Raw genomic sequence first — 22,208 nt, forward strand, 5'->3', positions numbered from 1 at the left:
TAATAGCATAACCCCTCCTCCCTTCCTATCCTGTCTATCCTTTTAGTAGACGTTGTACTCCCCAAATTGCAGTTCTGCATTCCTTATATCTGTGTGACACCACGTCTCTGAAATCCCAACAATATCTGCCTTTGATGTTTTCAGCAGTACCTCAAATTCATCAAATTTATTTACTAAACTCCTAGCATTGGTGTACACACAAGTATACATGCACCTGTTCTTTTTCTTAACTACCCTAACACAACCCATGTGTTTACTTGTACCCCAATGATTCCCAGCAGTCTCTGAAATATCCTGCATCTTATTTTCCAGGCTGCTGCTCATTCCAATAGAAGCAGTGCAAGAATCACTTTCACCTCCGCCAGTGGCTACTGTTAATCTATTAGTCTTTGTATCCCCCCCAATCTAGCAGTTTTCTGACACTGCCTCGATAGCATCAGCAAACATTCTTGCACCCTTTCTATTTAAGTGTATCCCATCCCTGTAGAAGTAGTCTCTCCTGTTAACAAGTACAGACCAGGCTGAAAAAATTCTACCCCTTGAGCCTTGCACAATCTTTCCAGGGCCGAATTGATCGACAGGGCTCTCATCATATACTTCCTCCTATCGTGTCTGGGCAGAATTGTAGACACTTTCAAATTCAACCCTAATTCACGGCTTTTTTTTCAACAGTGACCTGTGCTTATTAAGTAATTCCGCCGGTCTCCTACTCTTAATATCATTAGTGCCAACGTGTACAACTATATCACCTTTTGTGCCCTTAAAAGATGATATCTGCTTTACAACATCATCAACCTTTGCCCCTGTAGACATACCCTGGTCCTGTTCCACCTATCCTTTTTACAAAGCATGTTTCCTGTTTCCCTGACAATAGAGTCACCAACAACTACTAGTTCCTTTGGGACCAGTGCATTCTGCCTTGGGGGCTGCCGCTGTGTTGCGTGATGACCAAGTGCAAGCTCTGGCATTGGTGTGGGCAGCTGAGAGCTTGATGGGGCCCCTCACTTTTAATCCTTCGAGGGCATCCACCTTGTCCTTCAAGCTGTCATAAAGGGAAGAAGACATTAGTTATGTTTGTTATTTGGGTTTTAAGAACATTAGCAACTAAGGCCATATTGCTCCGGCATATGCGGTGGTCATTTCCTGACCTTTCCGCATCCTCCGTACTTGGTGGTGACAGGCTCGAACCCCGGTCAGATCAAGAAGCGTGTGCTAAGCACTGCTGCTCCTTCCCACCTGGCTACGGAGGCGCCACATTAGTTATTAATAAACACTGCTCTTCATGGATTAATATTATTAGTGGAGGACTCCCAGGGTTAAATGCTGAGCCCATTGTTGTTTTCTGTATTTATTAATGCTATTGATGAAAATATATCAAGTTTAATGTTTGCAGTGATACCAAGAGCTGTAGGTTGGTTAATGACAGTAATGAGGCATGCTACTGCAACAAGATCTAGAAAAATTATGTAGACAGGCTGAGAAATGGCAGTTGAAGTTTAATATTGACACATGCAAAGTACTGCATTTGTAGCAGCAATCCCAGAGTAACATACCAACTGTAGTACTACACTCCAGATAGTGGAGAATGAAAAAGACCTGTGGGTAATTGTACTGTCAGATATGAAGTTCTCTAAGCATTTGACAGGCTGCCAAGACATCTCATGGGGTTTTGTCAATGATGTGTAGAAATTCTGTTAGCAGGGATAAGGAGATAATTATACTGTATAAGGCAATGATTAAGCCATATCACAAATGCCACATACAGGTCTGGAAGCCTCATTTTAGGAAGGATGTGGATCACTCAGAATGGGTGCAGGGAAGGGCATCAAGATTGACAGAAGCAAAAGGGTGTTCATACAGGAAAAGCTTCACTTTTGCAAATTGGAGACTAGGCACCTGTTAAGAAATTTGATTGAAGTGTTTATGTTTATTGTCTTGACTGGATTGAGTATGCTTAATGCTGATGGAATCCTTCCTCCTGCTCAGACTGCACATGATGGAGCATATATTCAAATTGACAAAGGAATTTGCAAATTCCTTTGCTGTAGAGGTGGATAGTTTGAAGAACTAAATAAACTGTTATAAGAATGAAATAAGTGTTGGCTTTTTTTTTTTTTTCTTTTTTGTTGTACTGTATAATAAGCTTGATTTCTTGTATCATTTGCTACTAGTATTAATAATAATGATGCATATTTTAAAAAACAAAAATTGTATGGCAAAGCATGTCTTGGGGACGGGTCTTTTAAAAAATTAAATGATGCAAGCTCAAACGATTGAAAACTAAGATGCCATTAAAAAAGTGAAAAATTTTGAATTATTTGCCATTTTTTAACCTTTATAGTGAGTGGTGTACAAAAGACAAAGTGCCTACTGATTTGACTTGCCAAGCAGTGGTTTAATCTCGGGGGATTTTAATTTATAACTACTTTAACACTAAGTTATGAGAGCTTGCTAAGCTAAGCTAATCTTCATTTCTACTCGGCATTCCTTATTACAAATAGTGTAGTATGTATGAGGCTTTTTGATATACTCCTTAAAGTCCACATTCTTAATTTTAAGTGTCTGGTTTCTCTTAAAAGGACTTAATCGCATTGAGTGCATAGGACTTCATGGAGGAAGCAGACGTGTAATATACACTCCTACTGCTTATCCATTTGGCTTAACAATCACAGGAAGGCATATCTACTGGACAGACTGGGAGATGTAAGTAACTATTATGTTATGCTTTTTTTTAATGCAGGTTTCATATATACATAAGAGTAGAGACAAACAGTAAATTTATTCTAAATAAAATTACCAAATTTGTATGTGCCCACCTAACAACACTTGTAAAAGTTATGAAAAACCCATTTTCTTGAAAGGATTTTTTTTTTTTTTTTTTAAAAACAAATTTCACTCATGCTTTTCAGTATATGCTGGAACTGACTGAGAACATTTATCAAGACTATTACAATCAAACTTTAGATTGCAAAGATGCTAAGTTATCGTGTTCATCTTTTGCACAGAGAGGATATAACAAAAGTTGGTGGATTGCCACAGACCCACATTATTGCAGTTTACACTGTAGGTTGGTGGTCCTAAACCATTTCAGGTGTCTGTATGTATAACATCCCCCCCCTCCTTCATATGTATATACTATAATTGTTCTGTCTGTTGAGGATTAACTGTTATTCTGCCAATAAATTATTAACCTCTCATTAAGGCTCCTGGCCTATCTTTAGGTCCTATGGTTACTGACAAACAGCAATCGCTTTTGGTTATTATTTGGATGTGTTAAATGGTTCCAGCCCTTAATATTGTGCTATTAAATATATCGTTTTACTAACAATTGTATTAATCAGTTTTTTTTTAGGTGTTTTTGTTGGGCATAGCTTTACATTTTTATGTATACAGTGAAACTTCTCCTAACTGACACCTCTCGTTAACGGACAGTTTCAAATTCCCCAACTCTCCTTTATTGGTTTTAACGTGTTTGCAGCTTCTGTCTAGCGGACATTCTCTGTAATGGACGCGGACAGGCAATCTGCACTGTTTCGTTTAGATTAGCACTTAATTTGATCTCCCCACTACGGACAGCGAGCGAGCTCATGGCCCTTTTTCTAGGAACTTTTCTTCCACGTATTGCCTCAATCGTGTGTTTATTTTCTATTTCCGATTCTCTGAATTTTATCAAGGTTTATGTCGCGGTTCTAAACCCTTTTCAAGAATTTTAAGGCACGTGTAAAACTTCTGATGAATTCGGTGAGTGCAGGGGGAGAGTGAATATGGTCGGCCTTTCGTCTTTTCTGTTTCAGTTTTGTTCAGTGTCGTGTGAAGTGCACAATGTCTTCTCGTAAACATTTAACTTTAAAAGATAAAGTCGAACTCATTAATGCGTATGATCGGCAAAAAAATAGTGTTCGTAATCTTGCTGCAAAATTCAAAATCGGGAAGACGTAGGTAAGCGACATCCTAAAGAAAAAAAATGAACTGCTCAAACAATTTTGGCAACACGGAAATGATCAGGTTCAAAAATCATTCCCGAAAACTGTTGGACTTCAAATTGACGATGTTATGTATGAGTGGTTTTGTCGCGAAAGTGCTAAAAAAAATTCCCATTAATGGGCCTATTATTAGGGAAAAGGCTTTGGAGGTTGCGAAATCTATCGGAGTAAATGAGTTCAAAGCTTCCGTGGGATGGCTAGACAAGTTCAAAACTCGGCATAAAATTTCTTGGAAAACCGTAAGTGGTGAAGGTGGATCCTGGGGTTGTAACGGAGTGGACCGTCAAATTGGAAAATTTATGTCGTGATTGTAACAGAGTGGACCGTCAAATTGGAAGATTTATGTCGTGATTTTGAAGCTAAGGATATTTACAACTGTGACGAAACGGTTGTTTTTTAAAGCTCTTCCTGAAAAAACAGTGAGTCTAAAAAACGAAAAGTGCCAGGGCGGAAAAATTTCTAAGGTACGCTTGACTGTACTATTGTGTACAAATATGCTGGGAGACTTTGAACAACCTCTTGTTATAGGAAAACCACAAAATCCTCGTTGTTTCAAGGGCATAAAGTTGAATCTTTTGAATGTTGACTGGAAGTCTAATAAAAAAGCGTGGATGACACGAGATATCATGAGCAAATGGATAAGTCACTTTAACCAAAACATGATTCGTCAAAACAGAAAAATTATTCTTTTCGTGGATAATGCTGCATCTCACCCGCACATTGAATTGTCCAACATTCAAATCGTTTTTCTGCCACCAAACACATCTGCAGAGTGTCAGCCCTTGGATCAAGGGATAATAAAAGAATTTAAACTTCACTACAGAAAACGTGTTTTAAGACATCTCATTGCAAATATGAACGATGTAACATGTGCGAGTGACCTTGCAAAGAAAGTCAGCATCCTAGATGCGATTCAATGGATTTCCTCTTCAGTAAATGCAATTAGAAAACAAACTGTCGTGAACTGTTTTGTAAAGTCTGGCTTCTCAAAAGCAAAAATTGAAGTTGTGAACAGCAATGTGGAGCACCAAGAACTTCAACATCTATTGATAATGTACGATACTTCATCTACAAGTGACCCTGGCTACAAAGATATAGACTCGAACCTCGCTACAGAAGATGGTGCTCTAGATATCAACGACATTATCATTGATATTTTTCAAGAAGTTCCTCATGAGGATGAAGAAATGGAAGGAGGTCATTCTGTCGAAGAACATTAACGACGAACCACCGATGAAAATAGAAGAAGCACTCATACAAATCAATCGTTTAAAAATGTTTTTCGCCGCTGAAGAAGATACTGAAGGACTTTCGATGGTTTCTTCAATCCAAACAAATGTTGAAAACAAAATTATCAGCCTGAAGAAGGTGCAGAAGAAAATAAATGATTAATGTATGTATTTTTCTTAAGATAAAGTCATAATATGCATAGCACAATTGTATGTATATTATTTACAAAAATATTGTTCAAAATCTGTATATATTTTAAATTTAATTTTACATTAAACGTTTAACGATTTTTCTTTTTTTTTTTTTTTTTTTTTTTTTTTCTCCCTCAGACTTCTTGTTAGCGGACACTTCTCTCTAACGGACACATTTTCGTTCCCCATGGCTGTCCGTTAAAGGGAAGTTTCACTGTATATAGTTCTCCATATTTTTTATATAACAGTCTGATGTAATGTTTAATCAGTTCTGTTAAATTTACTTTAACATAATATTATTCTACATTTACATATCTTTTATTGGTTTGTTAAAATTTTATTTATCTATATATATATATAAAGAAAAGTGCTTCTGTGTGTATCTATAAAAAACAAAAACATTGCTCGTGTACTTGATACTTGAATTTTTATTCTCAAAAATGTTGCAAATCACTTGAAGTTTTCTGTTGTACTAACAAAAAAAAAAAAAATTGGTTAATATAATATTATTCTTAATTAAGTTATTTAATTACAATCATAGATGAAATTTTAAAGATTGTTAGGTCAATCAGCCAATGATGACCTGGCAGAAATCCTGCAAAAAAGCTGTTATAAAACAAATGACAAAATTTTGCTGTTGTGGCAGAAGATTGTGATTACTTTTTTACAAGTGTTTTTTTTTTTTTTTTTTTTTTTTGCATTTCTACAAACACTATTTGAAACAGCTAATCTGTAATGTAATAGTGTTATATTATTTAACAGTTGCTAAAAGCAGAGGTAGGTTGACATTCATCAAGATTGTTCAACATTCAGAAGACCAACAGAGGAAAGGAAGGCCTGGTGTGGTAGGGACAGGTTGGCCAAGGTCAGAAAAAGTAAGATGCCAATAAATCATATTCATCTTTAGATGAGGATGCAATAGAACCGACTGAAACCAGAAGGATATCATTTGAATGAGAAGCAAGATTTCTACTTTTTGCCTGTTCAAAATAGTTTGGATTTATTGATATATATATATATCCTTTTCAAATTTTAGTATTAACCTCTATATTTCTTTTGTTCAGCTTATTCTTATCTTAATTTTTTTTTTTTATGTAAACCCCAAACACGAGAGGTATTAGAACCTATAGTATTTAGTACTGTGCTTGGGTTGGAAGTTGAGAAGAAGAAAGAAGATATTTGTTGATATTGGACTTGAACTTCTGTAGACGGTAATTTTCAGGAAATACGTATGAAGGAAAGTTGTTCCAGAAAACAGCAGTTGAATGAATGAACAAGGAAGATGAAAAGTTGGTTCTGTGAGTTTGAAATTGGACAGTAAATGGATGTTGCCTGGTGGCAGCACGTGTTCGGACTGTTTTGAAAGAGAGAGTGGAAATTATAGAAGCCAATTCAGAAGAACAGTGCCCATGGAAATATCTGTAGAAGAGGCATGCAGCAGAAACAGAACATCTATGAGACAGTGAGTAGAGAGATGCTGTTAGAGATGAATCATTAATTAACGAAACAAATTTGCAATTTGTACAGAGTGAACAGCTGTTTGGAAGAAAAGTAACGCCAAGGAAGCAATATTTGTAATGTGCTTGTGCCAAGAGAGATTAGAAGTCAGAGTAATCCCCAAAAGGGATATATCAATGACCTTGCACAGTTTGTTCATTTACCTACAAGAATACTGGACAATCCTAACCATACAGCCAATGCGCTTGATCTTTTTCTCACAAACAACCCTTCTAAATACATGGTCGAAGTGAGTGGTCCTTTAGACACTTCAGATCATAACTTGTTGATTATCTCTTGTCCAATGGAGCCTTTATCTCATGGCTCCATTGGACAAGAGAAAGAGTGCAAGATTTCTTATCTTCTTTTCCTTGGTCAGATTACTGTTTCAAAACTTCTGATGTCAACATTTGCTCAGATCGTGTCAGTGAAATTATTCTTGCAGGAATGGAATCCTTTATCCCACACTCCCCTTTAAAATCTCATCCCTTATCTAAACCTTCGTTTTCCAATAAATGTGCTAAGGCTGTTCAAGAGAAGAACATTGCATATCGTAATTGGCTTGTTTCTAATTCTACAGTTTCATTTTCTGCCTACACCAAAGCTCACAACAATTGTAAAGCAGTTATTAATCAGTCCAAACTAGAGTTTGAACAGGCTAAGAGTAGAAAACTTGCTTCTTGCCCTAATGGTAGCCGAGCATTCTGGTCTCTTGCCAAAACTATTGGCGTTTCTTTTGCCCATCTCTGCTCCCACCTCTGTTGTCACTTCAGCCAAGGATAAAGCTGACCTGCTAGCATCCCATTTTTCTTCCAACACGTTCCATTCAATGCCTCCTGTGGTCTTCCGTCAAAAGGATGTCAGAAGGATTTTGACAAATATTGATGCTAAGAAAACTCGATATCCTGATGGTATTTCTCCACTTGTTCTCCAAACCTGTGTTCCTGAACTTACTCCTGTTCTTTGCCTCCTTTTTTCACTTTCTTATTCCAAAGATGTTTTTTCGTCTGCTTGGAAATTTGCTTGTATCCAGCCAGTTCCTAAAAAGGGTGACAAATCCCTCCCATCCAATTATTGTCCCATTGCAATTACTTCTACTCTTTCTAAAGTAATGGAGAAATCAATTAACCGCCAACTTTAAACTACCTAGAAACCTTCCGTCTGATCAATGATCGCCAGTATTGATTCCGTCAGTGTCGATCCACTGGTGATATTCTGGCTTATGTTACCCATTCATGGACTAATTCAATGGAAAAGTTTGGTGAAACACAAGTAGTTGCTCTTGACATCTCAAAGGCTTTCGATCGTATTTGGCATAAAGGTCTTCTAAACAAACTTCCATCTTATGGTTTGCCAACTGTTTTTTGTAATTGGTTATCCAGTTTTCTCTCTGATCGCTCATTGAGGGTGATGGCTCTCTGTCTTCTAACTTTTCCACTAATGGCGGTGTCCCCCTAGGTTCAGTTCTTTCCCCCACTCTTTTCCTCTTGTATATTAATGACCTTCTTCAATTTACTAGAAATCCTATCCATAGTTTTGCCAATGATAGCACATTGCATTCTACTTTCCATTTTGAGAAACCTTGCCCTGCTCAATCAGCTTCAACTTCTCGAAAATCTGCTACCAATTCCTTAAATGCCGATCTTCGGGTAATTCTCCAGTGAGGCAAAAACAACTTAGTTGATTTCAACCCTTCTAAAACTCAGTCTTGTCTTATGTCTCGCAAAAAGGATTCTTCTGCTCCTATGATTATCTTTAGTGACACTCCGACTTCTAGGCAAAATGATTTATATCTTTTGGGGATTACCCTGACTTGTAATCTCTCTTGGCACAAGCACATTACAAATATTGCTTCCTCTGCATCTAAAAAACTTGGTTTTCTCTTTCGCTCTCGGCATTACTTTTCTTCCAAACAGCTGTTCACTCTGTACAAATCGCAGATCCGCCCTACCATGGAATATTGTTCTCACATCTGGGGCGGTGCCCCCAAACCCTCTCTCAGGCTTCTAGATTCCATTCAGAAGAGGGCAGGTGGGTTAATTAATGACTCCTCTCTAACAGAGTATCTCCACTCTGTCTCATAGTCGTACTCTTTCTGCTGCATGCCTTTTCTACAGATACTTCCATGGGCACTGTTCTTCTATAATTTGGCTTCTATAATTCCCGCTCTCTTTCAAAACAGTCCGAAAATGAGCCGCCACCAGTCACATCAATTTGCTGTCCAATTTCAAACTGGCAGAACTAACTTTTCATCTTCCTTGTTTATTCATTCAACTGCTGTTTTCTGGAACAACCTTCCTTCATAAGTATTTCCTGAAAATTACAGTCTACAGAAGTTCAAGTCTAATGTCAACAAATATCTTCTTTTGTCTTCTCAACCTCCAACCTAAGCATGGTACTAAGTACTATAGGTTCTAATACCTCTCGTGTTTGGGGTTTTCATAAAAAAAAAAAAAAAAAAAGTAAGACTCATTCTTTATTTTATCTTGAACTGTTGGTTCAACATTTGTTTAAATTTTTTTTATATATATAAATAATTGGTATAAGATGGATATTTCGATCTAAGTTAATTGCTAATTTTGATGTGGTATGTTCTTGGCTTTAGGTGTGGAATAATGGATTCTATTCCACACTGATGACATTGAGAATGGTCATGAAAAAAGACATGGTTGAGGGGTTTGGATCTGAGGTACCTCTAGGACAACAGTAACTCTCTGAAAGGTTGTTGTTGAGAAAAGAGCAATAATGGTGTGCAGTTAGACTGTTTATGTTAAATAATAGGAAAAGCTTCAGTATCTCTACCAGCTGGCTCTCTGCAACTAGAAAACTAAAACCAGCTTTGCCTTTGAAACAATCTCACCAACAGTTTATCTTCAAACAGAGGTTATTCAGTTGAATGAGAGAGAGCTTACTGAACAACCACTTCACTTTTGTGCATGAAATGTACATCACTGTCAGCAGTGTAGAAGATGACTCATCAACCAGTGCAATACCACCACTTTGCTTATTGGAGGCTTGAAGTGGTGAAACCCATGTTTAGTCTCTAGAGCAAAGTTTCCGGCATTCCCCTCCCCCCCATACTTCTCCTAGGTTTTGATACCTTTCGTGTTTGGGGGATTTCATAAAAAAAAAAAAAAAAACAAACTAATTCAGAAGAGGATTTATTTTTCTTCAATACTCAGTTCCACACTGCCAATAAGACTACTGCAACACTGGATCTGGAAGTCCTGGTTCCTAGTTACAAATTCTGATTTCTAAAAGTGGTAAGTAATAAAAAGTTACACATTTACTGTCTGTTCATGTTTTTGCAGGGCTTTTCATTGGGGGGGGGGGAAGAATTATTGAGCACATTTTTGGAAGAAAAACAATCTGTTTTTGTAAACAAAGTTGGTAGGTATGCATATATTAGCAACTCAGTCATCATCCCAAATTTCATCGATAGTCACAAAAAAAAAAGCTCAAACCCTATTTATTCTATGGAAACCTTGTTATATATGTAAATCCATGCCCTGTCCAGATAAGCTTTGTTTTAATTGATAGTATGGATAAGAAAATAAATATTCAGCTTGTTTTCATTTTTAATCTTGAATTATGTGAGCTAGCTGTTCAGAAAGAATTTTTGTTTTGCAGAAAATTCATTCAAAAAGTAGATAAAAATGGTGGAATAGCAGATCCTCTGGAAATACCACTTGGTGGCAATGGAAAACTATATGGGATAGTTGCAGTGCCTTCATATTGTCCAGCAGGTAACAAATGAAGACTTAAGATAGAAAATCTGTTAACTTTTGAACTTAGCTTTAAATACAACTTAAGACTATGTGGAGAAAACCAAATTTTTCCTAAATGAAAAATAAGACTGAACATGACATTTGATTTATGGTTATGCAGTATTCCCAATTATTTGTGCACAGTGTTCCTCTTTATTTCACCTGTATGGTACTTTAAGAGATTACTACACAATTACACTATGCTTATTAATAACATTGTATTCCAGAACCTCTGCCAGCTCCTTGATCACATGTGCCATTCCTCGGTGATCAGGAAAATAAGCAAGATGACATCATGAGTGAATGGACATTTCATTGGTCAGTCAGAAAAAGCAGTGGAAGATCAAACAGGCTGACTGGAATACCTTTCAACACCTGGCAAACATTGACTTTACCACAGTCAGTCAGGAGACTATCGTTGATACAGTCATGTGCATCACAGCTAACATCCAACTAGTTTCCACCGTTCTTTAAACTATGGTGGAATTCAGAATGCACAGAAGCAAAAAAGGCACAAAACAAAGCTTGGGATATTCCCATGATACTCCACCACAGCTAATCACAAGGCTTTTAAAAGCACACCATATCCGACGTCAGAACCAAAAGGGTTCGTGGATTCATTTTATATCCACTAGTACCCGGTCGATCAGCACTAAAGCCATCTGGAACAAAATCTGGAAAAATGAAGGAAAATATACATCACATTCTTTGTTGGTCCCAGAATATAATGGATGCATTATTGCAGGCCTAACTCCAATAGCAAATACTCTTGAGGAGACATTCTACCATCTTTTCAACAGCTTACTCCCTGGTCCTGAAATAACAAATAATGAAAAGCAACCAATTAATTTCAAATAAAAGGATATTTCAAATAAAAGGATACCATTGAAGAAATAAAAACAGCTCTAACCAAGGCAAATTCTGCTGGACCAGATCTCATCCATTATAAAATGATAAAACATCTGTCAGAAAAATCTATTCCAGACGGCCCATGGATTTTTTATAATAGAATCTTTTTGGAAGAGAAGTTTCTCAATTTCTGCCACGAGGAATCTGTTCTTGCCTTTATTAAGCCAGGAAAAGAGAAGAAAAATGCATGGGATACATATAAATTAACAGGTGACACAGAAGCCTATGGTAGATAGAAGCTGGTCTGTAACCAAGTCACAAAGGAGGTTAGGCAGACAAAGACAGATTACGAGAAATCTTTGGCAAAGAATGGAAAGAAAAACAGCAAAGAGTTCTTTACTTATGTAAACTCTAGGAGGAAGGAGTGAAGAAGTGGACCAATCTAAATCACATTGGTTCAACTGTTGATGATCCTTCTCAGGTAGCTAACAAACTAAATGAGTATTCTGCATCTACATTCAAACATGAGGAGTTATTCAGGGAGGGGAATGCCAGAGGTGAATTAAACTCTAGCAGTGAACTAGATGATTTTGTAATAACTAAGCGCAAAGTGGAGGAGAAATTGTTGAAGATAAACATAAGAAAGGCACCTGGGATGGATGGGATCTATCCAGTTATATTAGAGGCAGCAGCAAAGGAAGTAAGCAAACTCTTAGCCATAATTATGAGAGCTTCCTTGGACTCAGGGGAGGTTACCCATGGACTGGAGATGTGCAAATGTGACCCCAATTCACAAAGGGGGATTAAAGGGCAACACAAATATAGGCCTGTTAGTTTAACTTCTGTAACTTTAATTAAGATTAATGTCCAGGGAAATTAATGGAGGCACTGGTTGAAGAAGTGCTGCAGGATCATCTAGACAAGACTTCAGTTATAGCTTGGACACAGCACAGGGGTGTTAAGGGGAAGTTGTTATTTGTTATTTGGTTTTTTTTTTAGGAGCATTAGCAACTAAAGCCATATTGCTCCGGGGATATGCGGTGGTCATTCCCTGACCTTTCCGCATCCTCCGTATTTGATGGTGATGGGCTCAAACCCAAGTCTAATCAAGAAGCGTGTGCTACGCACTGCTGCTCCTTCCCACCTGGCTACAGAGGCACCTTAAGGGGAAGTCTTGTCTAACCAATTTGATTGGATACTATGTGGTCACAAAGAAACTGGATGCAAAGAATAATATTGATATCATATATTTGGATCTTAGAAAGGCTTTTGATACTATTGCACATCGAAGACTGTTGCACAAATTGAGCAGTGTAGCATTGGAGGCAAATTGCTGCTATGGATAAAGGAATAGTTGAGTGGGACAAGACAGACAGTGGTAAACAATGGACACTGCTCTTCCTGGACTAATGTTATCAGTGGAGTCCCCTAGGGTCCATTGTTGTTTTCTGTATTTATTAATGATACTGATGAGATTCGTGTAATTCACATCACACATTCACTCAAACAACCATCCCCCCCAGTTGATTCAGCTATTATCATATTAAAATTAAAAAACAGTTACAGAATCCTACAATACGAAGCCCTTATTATAGAGTGGTTCCGTCACCACTCCGAGTTTCGCATTTAAAATGCTTAAGCATTTTAAATGCGAAACTCCCCTTCAATCTTTCTCCAGTTTGGAATCTCATCACCCTGAGATTCCCGCATGTGGCAAAGTGCATCATGGGATTACAAAATTCTTCTTAAATACAGTACGCTTTCACTTAACTAGCCAACTGAAGACATTTTAATGAAATGTCCACCATTACGACTATTGGCTTATTCACAATTTAGAATATTAATTTAAATCAACTTCATGACAACCAAGGGCGGAGTAAGTGCACTTCTACTTCCTTGTGCATATTTTAATCCTGTTTCCATTATAATTATCATTTACCCGTAACTTATCCCCTTAACTTAAAAACTAATCACCCTAAAATTAGCCAATCTCTTATTATTCACTAATAACAACTGCAGATCGATCAAGGTGAGTACTGAAAAAATTAAGCCTTTGCTATTTTTGATACTGATTGTATATCAGGCTTAATGCCCAAGTTTGCAGACAAGACGAAGTTCGGCAGGGTTGTTAATGACACTAATGACAGTATGCTGCTGCAACAGGTGGCAGCTGAAGTTTAACATTGACAAATGTAAAGTACTGCATATGGGAAGCAGTAATCCCAGAGTAACGTACCAACTGTGTGGTACTACACTGACAGTGGTAGAGAATGAAAAGGACCTGGGGGGGGGGGGTGTAACTGTGCAGGCAGATATGAAGTTTCTAGCAGGTATAAGGAGGTGATTATCCCCTTGTATAAGGCAATGGTCAGGCCACACCTTAAGAAGGATGTAGAGCTGCTGGGATGAGTACAGAGAAGGGCAACAAGATTAGTGAATGGGACAAAGGGTTGCTCTTACAAAGAAAGGCTTAAGTTTTGCAAATTATAGTGTCCGGAACTAGGCACTTGCAAGGTGATCTGATTGAGGTGTATAAAGCCTTGAATGGTTTGAGCATGCTCAATGCTGATGGGATTCTTTCTCTTGCTCAGAATAATCGCCTGACAGCGTATAAATTCAAATTGAGGAAAGACAGCCGTAGGATAGACGTGCGGAAGTTTGCCTTTAGCCAGCAGGTGGTTGATTGCTGGAGCAAACTTCCATTTGTCATTGTAAAAGTTGATAGCTTAATCAGATTCAAGGCAGAACTAGACAAACATTTGGAGTGAGTGGATGGGTGAAATGGGAAGGTGTTTTTTTTTTTTTTTTTTTTTGGCTGATGCTATATAAGCTTGCTTTCTTGCATCATGTGCCTTTACTAATGCTAATTTAATGGAAGGAATTTGTCACCTTTTTTAGGAACTGGCTGGCTATGATCAAATTTCCAGCAGAAGGGAAAAAAACATTTATCTTTTTATTGGTGACTGTTGTTTTTTACACCAAAGTGTAAAAATATAACTCAGAGAACAGGAGTAAGCTCTAGAGCACAGGTTTTGAGAACAAGTGGATAAATACCATCACAACCTGGAGTTTCTTGCTGTCATCCTTCTGACACAAGACCACTAGAGGTGGAGTGTACTGGAGTTGGAGGTGTGAATTGCCCAGATAGTCTTCATTTGGCATATTATGGCCTTAGTTTCCAATGCACCATAAAACACCAACTAACCCAGACTGTCAATACAAGATATAAAAGAAAAGTAGTATGCTAGCAGGTAGGCTCTATCTTTAGCTGATGTTCATTAGAACTATCAGGTTTTAACAGAGGTGTTAGTGAAGATGGCAAAAGTTCCTGCCGATAGCTTTGGCAAGCAACCAGAATGATCAACTACCATTTAGAAAAGAAACTAGTTTTCTACTCTTAGCCTGTTCAAAAATTAGAAGACACAATGTATTTTGGAAAGATAGGCAGTTTATTTGAGAAAAGGGAAATACTAGGAAATCAGAGGTAGCTGAACATGCTTACAAATGTCTGTGTTTAATGCAGAAAGTTTCAAAATAATAGGAGGGGGGTTTATCACAAGAAAAGTTACAGAAGTTATGTATATAAGAAAATTTAGCAATAAAGAGAAACAAAGGAGAGGATAAATGCACTATGGATGCTTCTAGTTGGCAACAGAATACAGTTGAAGCTCTTTATAGCAACCTAAATAGTAGGTCCCTACTGATTTCCCATAAACGTAATGCTATTTTACATTCACTAATAACAACCTTGAAAGATGAATGTACTCTCTCTCTATAATAACCAAAATATATCTACTACTCAATCTTGTTTTTTACTTTTCTTATTATGGTATTCACATTTCAAAATGAAAGAATGCTAATGTATTTTAGACGAGATTGTAGAATGACAGTAACAAGACTGTTGCCAATTTTGCACACTCATTGGCATAATGAAATTAACTTTGACTAGAAATGATCAATGACTAGAAGTTTATTTCATTATAGAGAATGTATAGATTGTGAGTTTATCAATATGGCTCCTATGGGACAGGTAGCTTTGCCAATTTGTGAATAAAATTAAACAAAATTTCCATGTGTTCTAATTAATTAAAAACTTAATTAGAACACACGGCAATTACATATAGCTTTTAAAATCAAAATTTAACAAGCTGCCATGTGTTCTTTGCCAAACAGTTTGCCATTCTGAGTCTTTTCAAAAAGACTGCTTTGTTAAATTGACTAATCTTTTATTACTTGGTGAATGTTATGTAAAATGTTATAAAGATAAAGGGAAAAAAAATGCTTGGTACATGACAATTTATCCTATCAGAATATATTTGCTGATTTTTATTATTACTTCCATAGTATATGTTTGTTATAAGACACAGCTATGATGCTCAATACGTTCTACTTCAATATTTGTAGAAGAATAAGAGAAATTTACCTCAATATGATACTTAGAACACTTCCTAATGCAGGAAGTGTTCTACGTATCACATTGAAATAAATTTGTTATTCTTCTATAACTAGTGTACATATAACTTTTATTATATATCAATAAATGAATATTATATATCGTACTGTATTTGCAGATAAAATAATATTTTTAATACTCCCAAATTATCTTTGTGCAAGAAGGGGTATACTGGTAAGACAAAATTCTCAGAGGTATGCAATTATTGTGTTAAGTTGGGGAAATACTGCCTTATACAATGGGATAATCATTGACAAATACCCCATGCAGTCAAGCTGCATGGAGATTTTCCTTATTCTTCATTCTCTCCCCACCCCATCTAAGTGTGGTTCTACTTAATTTGTATGTTATAGGATTACTGTATCATAGGTACTACATACTGCTTGTATATAGTACCTTAATTTTTCATTAGGAATACATTTACACATCTCCAGTACAGCAACATTTGAATCCAGGATTCTCCCATAATTATGGCTAAAGATTTGCATACCTCTTTTGTGTTCTCTTCTTTCCTTTCAGTTAACATAAATCATCTAGCTCCCTGTAATTTGCTATTCTTCTGGCATCCCCACCCCTAAAAAATTTCTCATATGTGAATGCAGACTCAAAAAAATATCTGTTCACTTTGTCAGAAACTTATACCATTCATATGTATTCTAATTCATCCCTTTTCTTCACATTGCTTGCCTACTCTCCCCCTCCCCAAATAACTGGGTTGTAGACTAGTTTGTACTTAGTGTAATTATCTGTAGCCCCCCCACCCCTGATAATCTGTAATCATCCCATGCATTTTTGTTCCACTAGTCTCATCAGTTCATCTGACATCCATTTGGGTCTAAGCCCTGGAACAGTATCTCAGTTGTTATAAAAAGGCTGGTAGCTTCTATGATTACATCCCATTTAGAATTTGATGTTGGTAACATCATCAGTTGGTTTTACTAAATGGAATTTAGGAACTATCTGAGACCATTAGTCACCCGTACAAAAGCAAAATCCCTCACCCTCGACATTAAGTAGATTCTACATTAAATCACTGATCATGGTTCCTAGCTCCAAGAGTTACTGCTGATAATCAGATGAAAATCATTGCTTTCTGTTGTTGCCTAACATGTTAGAAAACATCAACCCACAAGTTCCACCTAATATCTAGAAAGTTAAATTCTCCTATTATAAGACATTGTGCTTTGTGTTTGCCTGTATTGTTGTTCATTATACTTATTAGTCATTTGGCCTATAATACATTCACACTCTCTATGAGTCACCAAACTGACTCAACATGCACTGCCTTAGATTACATATGCTCCTTAACCATTGCTACCTTCCCCCCATCTGGCACCATGTCTCCAGTATCATTATGATATCCATATCTGATGACTTAACCAATACACCAGCTTCATCCAATTTGTTTACTATACTCCTAGCATTAATCCACATACAAGTACATATTTTTTCTCATCCCATGAGACCTCCTCTCCACCTTGCATTCCAGGTTGCTGCATGTTCAATTTGAACTGCTTCAACTTGAAGCAGTGAAAGAATCACTTGCTCTTCTGCCTGCAACTACTGTTTACAAGCAGACATTGTGTAGCTGTGCCAGGGCTGAATTTATTGATAAGGCTTTCATCATGTACTCCCTTCTATCATGCCTAGACAAAATTCCAGACATGTTCTGATTTAATCCTAACTCATGGCTTTTCCTTAACACTATCTATACCTGCCAAGCAAATCTTCAGATTGCCTATTCTTAATATCATTAGTACCAGTGGGTAGAACAGTATCACCTTTTTTGCATTCTTAAAAGATCTACATTGTCAACTTTTGCCCCTGGCAGACATGCCTTAATTCTATTCCACCTATTTTTATTACAAAATAGATTTCTATTTTCCTAATAGCAGATTCACAGACAGTACCTACATATTGTTCAACCAGTACTTTCTGCCAAGCAGCCCAGTATGCAAAGGCATTTTTCTATGTTATCATCATTGGCTGAAATTTCCCCACCATAAATTTCTAGTTCAGTTGTCACTACAAAATACACATTTAGTACATGTTTTTAAAATTAGAAATAGCAGTGTACAAGAGTGGATTCAAATATGATGCCATTACTTCATTATCTCAGTGCAGTAGCATTTCCTTATGGTTTGTTTACAAGTTGTACTAATTTAATCCTTTGAGTGAATGGTTCAAACAACATGCAATTAGACTGAAATGCTGAAAATGTTATACCTACAGGATGTATTTTTCAACATTTGTGACAGTAGATGAATACTGAATTAACTACAGTGATCTGCACAGCAAGAGACAGTTCAAGGAATTTCACCATAAAACATCTCTATATCCCACAATCAGGCTCACAAAGTGATGTCTTCTTTTTCTTTGAGATTAAAAAAAAAAAAGCCTGGCAATACAGAAATGCTGCTACATGACTATGCATGGTGGAAGTTGTTCTACTTCTTTCCTATAGGCCATGTTTGGCTCCAAAGCTTAAGGAACTTCTGAGGTAACAGTTATGATGCACTGAAAAGATGGTGAAAGAATTTTAGTTGGGCAAAATGTACCAAGTTATGTGGAACACAGATAACAAAATAACAATACACCCAATTAAACTGTTTTCTTATTTTTCTCTATTGCTTCAAGATTAATTGCTTTTCAGCCTACCCTCATATCCAGTTAATTTAGGATATCAATGATTGAACAGCTATAAGAAAAATGTCGAAGGTGTAACTTCCTGCTTAAATGTCCATTTAATGCTTTAATATTAAAAGTGTTATGACTTATTTGGTCCAAATCACTATTCTTTGCTCATTACTGCAATTCAAACTGTTTTTAATCATACCCAAGTCATTTTCACCACACACTAAAAGCATTCACTGGGGATTAACCTTCTACTTTCAAAGCAAGACACAGACATTTTTTTTCCAGATATTTATAGCACTTCCATGCTATTGTTTGCAGTACAGTACAGCAGTAGTACTGAAAAGGCAACAAACAAACATATGTCATAAGAATGATGTTGCCTATACAAGACAGGCTGTATATGCTTAATGCTTTCTTTAAATTTACTGTGCAGTCTAATAAAATGTCACTATGTTAACTTTTAAAGGAAAGAGCACCCAATTTCTACAGCAAATATTAAGCATGAATGTGAGTTGGGGGAATAATCTACTTTCATGCTAGAATGTACAGTAGCTCATTCTGACAATTCCCTTATTTGAGGAAATGTGAAATCATGACATGTGGTTGCTAAAAAATAAAATTTCTTTCTTAGTGGGAAATCCATGTGCTGTCCAAAATGGAGGATGTCGATATTTATGCCTCCCTGATGGAAAGGGTGATCGCACGTGCTTGTGTCCAGATTTACATGAAGATGGATCAGGTGATGTTAACTGCAATGAAATCTGATTTTACACCTTGTGCAATTTTAGTATTATGCAACTTTTGATTATCAGTATCATTTAAAATATTTGTCCATTATTCCATGACTTGTATAATAACAGTGTATATTATTTTTTAAATAAAATAACACAAAACTACAGACTAAATGTTTTTAATCCACATTTAAACTAGTCACCACCAATGTTAACACCAATTCATTTTCCTACTTTTCCAAGTCGTGTATCAGTCTTAGGATTGGCAGTAATAGTCTGGACAGCTACAATTGTTTCATTGATGGCTGTCTGTAGGTCTCGAAGATCATGTATATACAATAACCTTAAAATCTTTGCTGCATGATTTAAAACATAATCTGCAAAAATAAAATTAAAGATGTAGAAAAGCTTTCAGAATTTCAAATGAATGTGTTAAATTTGGAAGATGAAACAAAGGCAACAATTTATTAGAAATTGAAAAATGCAAGCGTAACTTACCTTTTTTTTGAAACTAATTTTTACAAGGTATTTTCCTTGTGAAAAGGATCACATAACTATAAGCTATTTTATGGAGATGGGGATAAGTTCTACAATGAACTGCCAAACCATTTACACGTAAGCAATGTGCCTATACTTCATTACAGAACTGCACAGGTGAAATGAGGATATACTAGATAATGCTATAAGTTCAGCATCCACTATGGTGATTTACAAAAAATAAAAACAATTACAGTCAGTTCTGCTATAACACTGTATGTGTTCCTAAAAATCTCAGCATTATGTTATTTTGCATATTAAAAACAACAGGGCTTATGGGAAAAATAGGGATGGGGCAGAGCACTCAAAAAAAAAGTTTAGTCTAGTAAGTAAAACATTAAAAAAAAAGTTAGAAACTCAATAAAATTGCTAACACAGGTTTAAACATCTTAAACTTTACAGTAAATATAGCACTTTACCTTGTACGCCTACATGCATAGCTTAATAAATACTGCAATATATGCATACTAAGGCCACCGTAGCCTAGTGGTCAGGTGCGCGGGTGCATAAGTACACGTGCCTTGAATGACCGGGATTCGAGCCCGTGACTACTGAATACGGTGCTGTTTCTTGTATTCTATCTTGTGAACTCCTCTGACCGTTTGGTTGTACCGGAGTATAAACAGAAAATTTATTTATTTAATTGATATTCTGTTCAGTTCACTGACTTTTTTTTTTTTTTTTTTTTTTTTAATCATAAAATTTAAAACAGCAAAAAAGATAACCAATCAATAACAACAAACATGGCATGCACAAATTACACAAGTGAGATACGGAGTAACAAGTTTACGAAGCTTAAAAAATTAGGAATGAAGAGAAGATTGTGAGAATTTAAGTTTTTTTATGATTGAAGATGTCATGGAACGAGAAACACATTTCACAATATCATCCAAGTTTCTTGCGACAACCGACTAACTGGTTAAAATATAATACAGTGGATTCCGGTTATTTGGGCCACCAGTTAATCGGGGCAGCCGTTTATTTGGGACAAATCTTAAAAAACAGAACCCAATCAAGAAAATAGCCAGGGTTTACTTCGCTTAATTGGGACAAAATGCCGTTTAATCGGGGCAGGAGACCGCAGCACTGGAGATTACCCTACGATTGTCTCCGACCGTACCACATAGTTTGGGCGGATTTCTGGAGGTCACAACCATAAAACAATAAAAACAATTAGCAGTCACCTGTTTATTAGGCTTTTCTGTTAGTGCAATCTATCATAAACGGATAGCAAACTCGATCTTATTGAATTTGCGATAATACTGACAACTTGAATTCTGTGGGTTATTATGGTAAAATGTGTTTACACTTCCATGTAATCTTCAATCATATAAAAAAAATAATTTTCAGAATCTTCTCTTCATTTCTATTTTTAAAGCTTTGTAACTTGTTACTCCGTTCTCACTTGCGTGTGTTGTGTTACTTGCAATTTGTGTGTGGCATGTTTTTTGTTATTGATTGCTTATCTTTTTACTGTTTTAAATTTTAACCCCCCACCCACAAATGTCAGTGAACAGAAATGTCAACTAGTTTAGTTAGTATGTACATATTAAAGTATGTATTAATTATTCCGATTATCACGTATATTCTTCCGAATTTCATGTATCATTTAATTTTTAATTGGTAAGGTAATAAAGGGTAAATGTGCTTAATATACTTTACTTTTATAGCCTGTGGATAATAATTCCTCCTATTTTCACTAATTAGAATTGCTGTTTAATAGAATTAAAATTCAATTCACAAACGTGATCACAATGACCGGCGCTTACTACACATCGTATAGTGAACGGTACTTTACTATGGTGAGTTTGTCGTAACGTGATTTGATTGTACAGTGAACTAATTGTAAAGGGGGGTACATTGTATTTTTAACTATTTAACTTTTTTATTTTAACTTTTTTTATGTGAAACTTCTGATAATGGGGGCAGCTGCTTAACGGGCCAAAATGCACTAGTCCCAATGTGTCCCAAATAACCGGAATCGACTGTATAATAAAAGCATTAAAATACGTAGCTTTCAAGGCGAGGTGCCTCTTCATCAGCTAATCGGTGAATACTTCAGTATATATTGATGGTTACAATAGCAAAAGTCAGCTGGGCACGATCATGTATCATGAGTCTGGTGTTGGTAGAACAGAATTATGTACACATGACCATCAGCACTCATCGCACTGCAATATGGTACATTCTATAATAGGGTGCAAGTGCACTCCTCTCATGCGATTCATAGTACTATTATTGTTATGTATGTGCAGTGCTTCAAGCCATGAGCACTGGCAGTAATCACGTGAATAGTCGACGATTTCAATATCCCGTCTGGGATCAAGATTATG

The 22,208-nt window shown here is 36.4% G+C and overlaps 2 protein-coding genes across 2 annotated transcripts in view; one reads left to right on the top strand and one right to left on the bottom strand.

Moving 5' to 3' along the window:
• The window catches only part of Ndg (Nidogen), a 255,770-nt gene extending 236,388 nt beyond the window's left edge, over nucleotides 1–19,382 (top strand). The window contains exons 19-21 of the mRNA XM_090370056.1: nucleotides 2,580–2,703; nucleotides 10,532–10,647; nucleotides 19,239–19,382. Coding sequence (XP_090226182.1) covers nucleotides 2,580–2,703; nucleotides 10,532–10,647; nucleotides 19,239–19,372 — 374 coding nt within the window. The 3' untranslated portion in view covers nucleotides 19,373–19,382. The remainder of the gene's footprint in view (nucleotides 1–2,579; nucleotides 2,704–10,531; nucleotides 10,648–19,238) is intronic.
• Nucleotides 19,383–19,501: 119 nt separating this feature from the next.
• The window catches only part of LOC150088173 (tRNA-splicing ligase complex subunit RTRAF), a 124,388-nt gene continuing 121,681 nt past the window's right edge, over nucleotides 19,502–22,208 (bottom strand). The window contains exon 8 of the mRNA XM_090370600.1: nucleotides 19,502–19,715. Coding sequence (XP_090226726.1) covers nucleotides 19,561–19,715 — 155 coding nt within the window. The 3' untranslated portion in view covers nucleotides 19,502–19,560. The remainder of the gene's footprint in view (nucleotides 19,716–22,208) is intronic.

Source organism: Mastigoproctus giganteus, chromosome 3, assembly GCF_048544385.1.
Source record: "Mastigoproctus giganteus isolate SK-2022 chromosome 3, ASM4854438v1, whole genome shotgun sequence".
Classification (NCBI taxonomy): Eukaryota; Metazoa; Arthropoda; class Arachnida; order Uropygi; family Thelyphonidae; genus Mastigoproctus; species Mastigoproctus giganteus.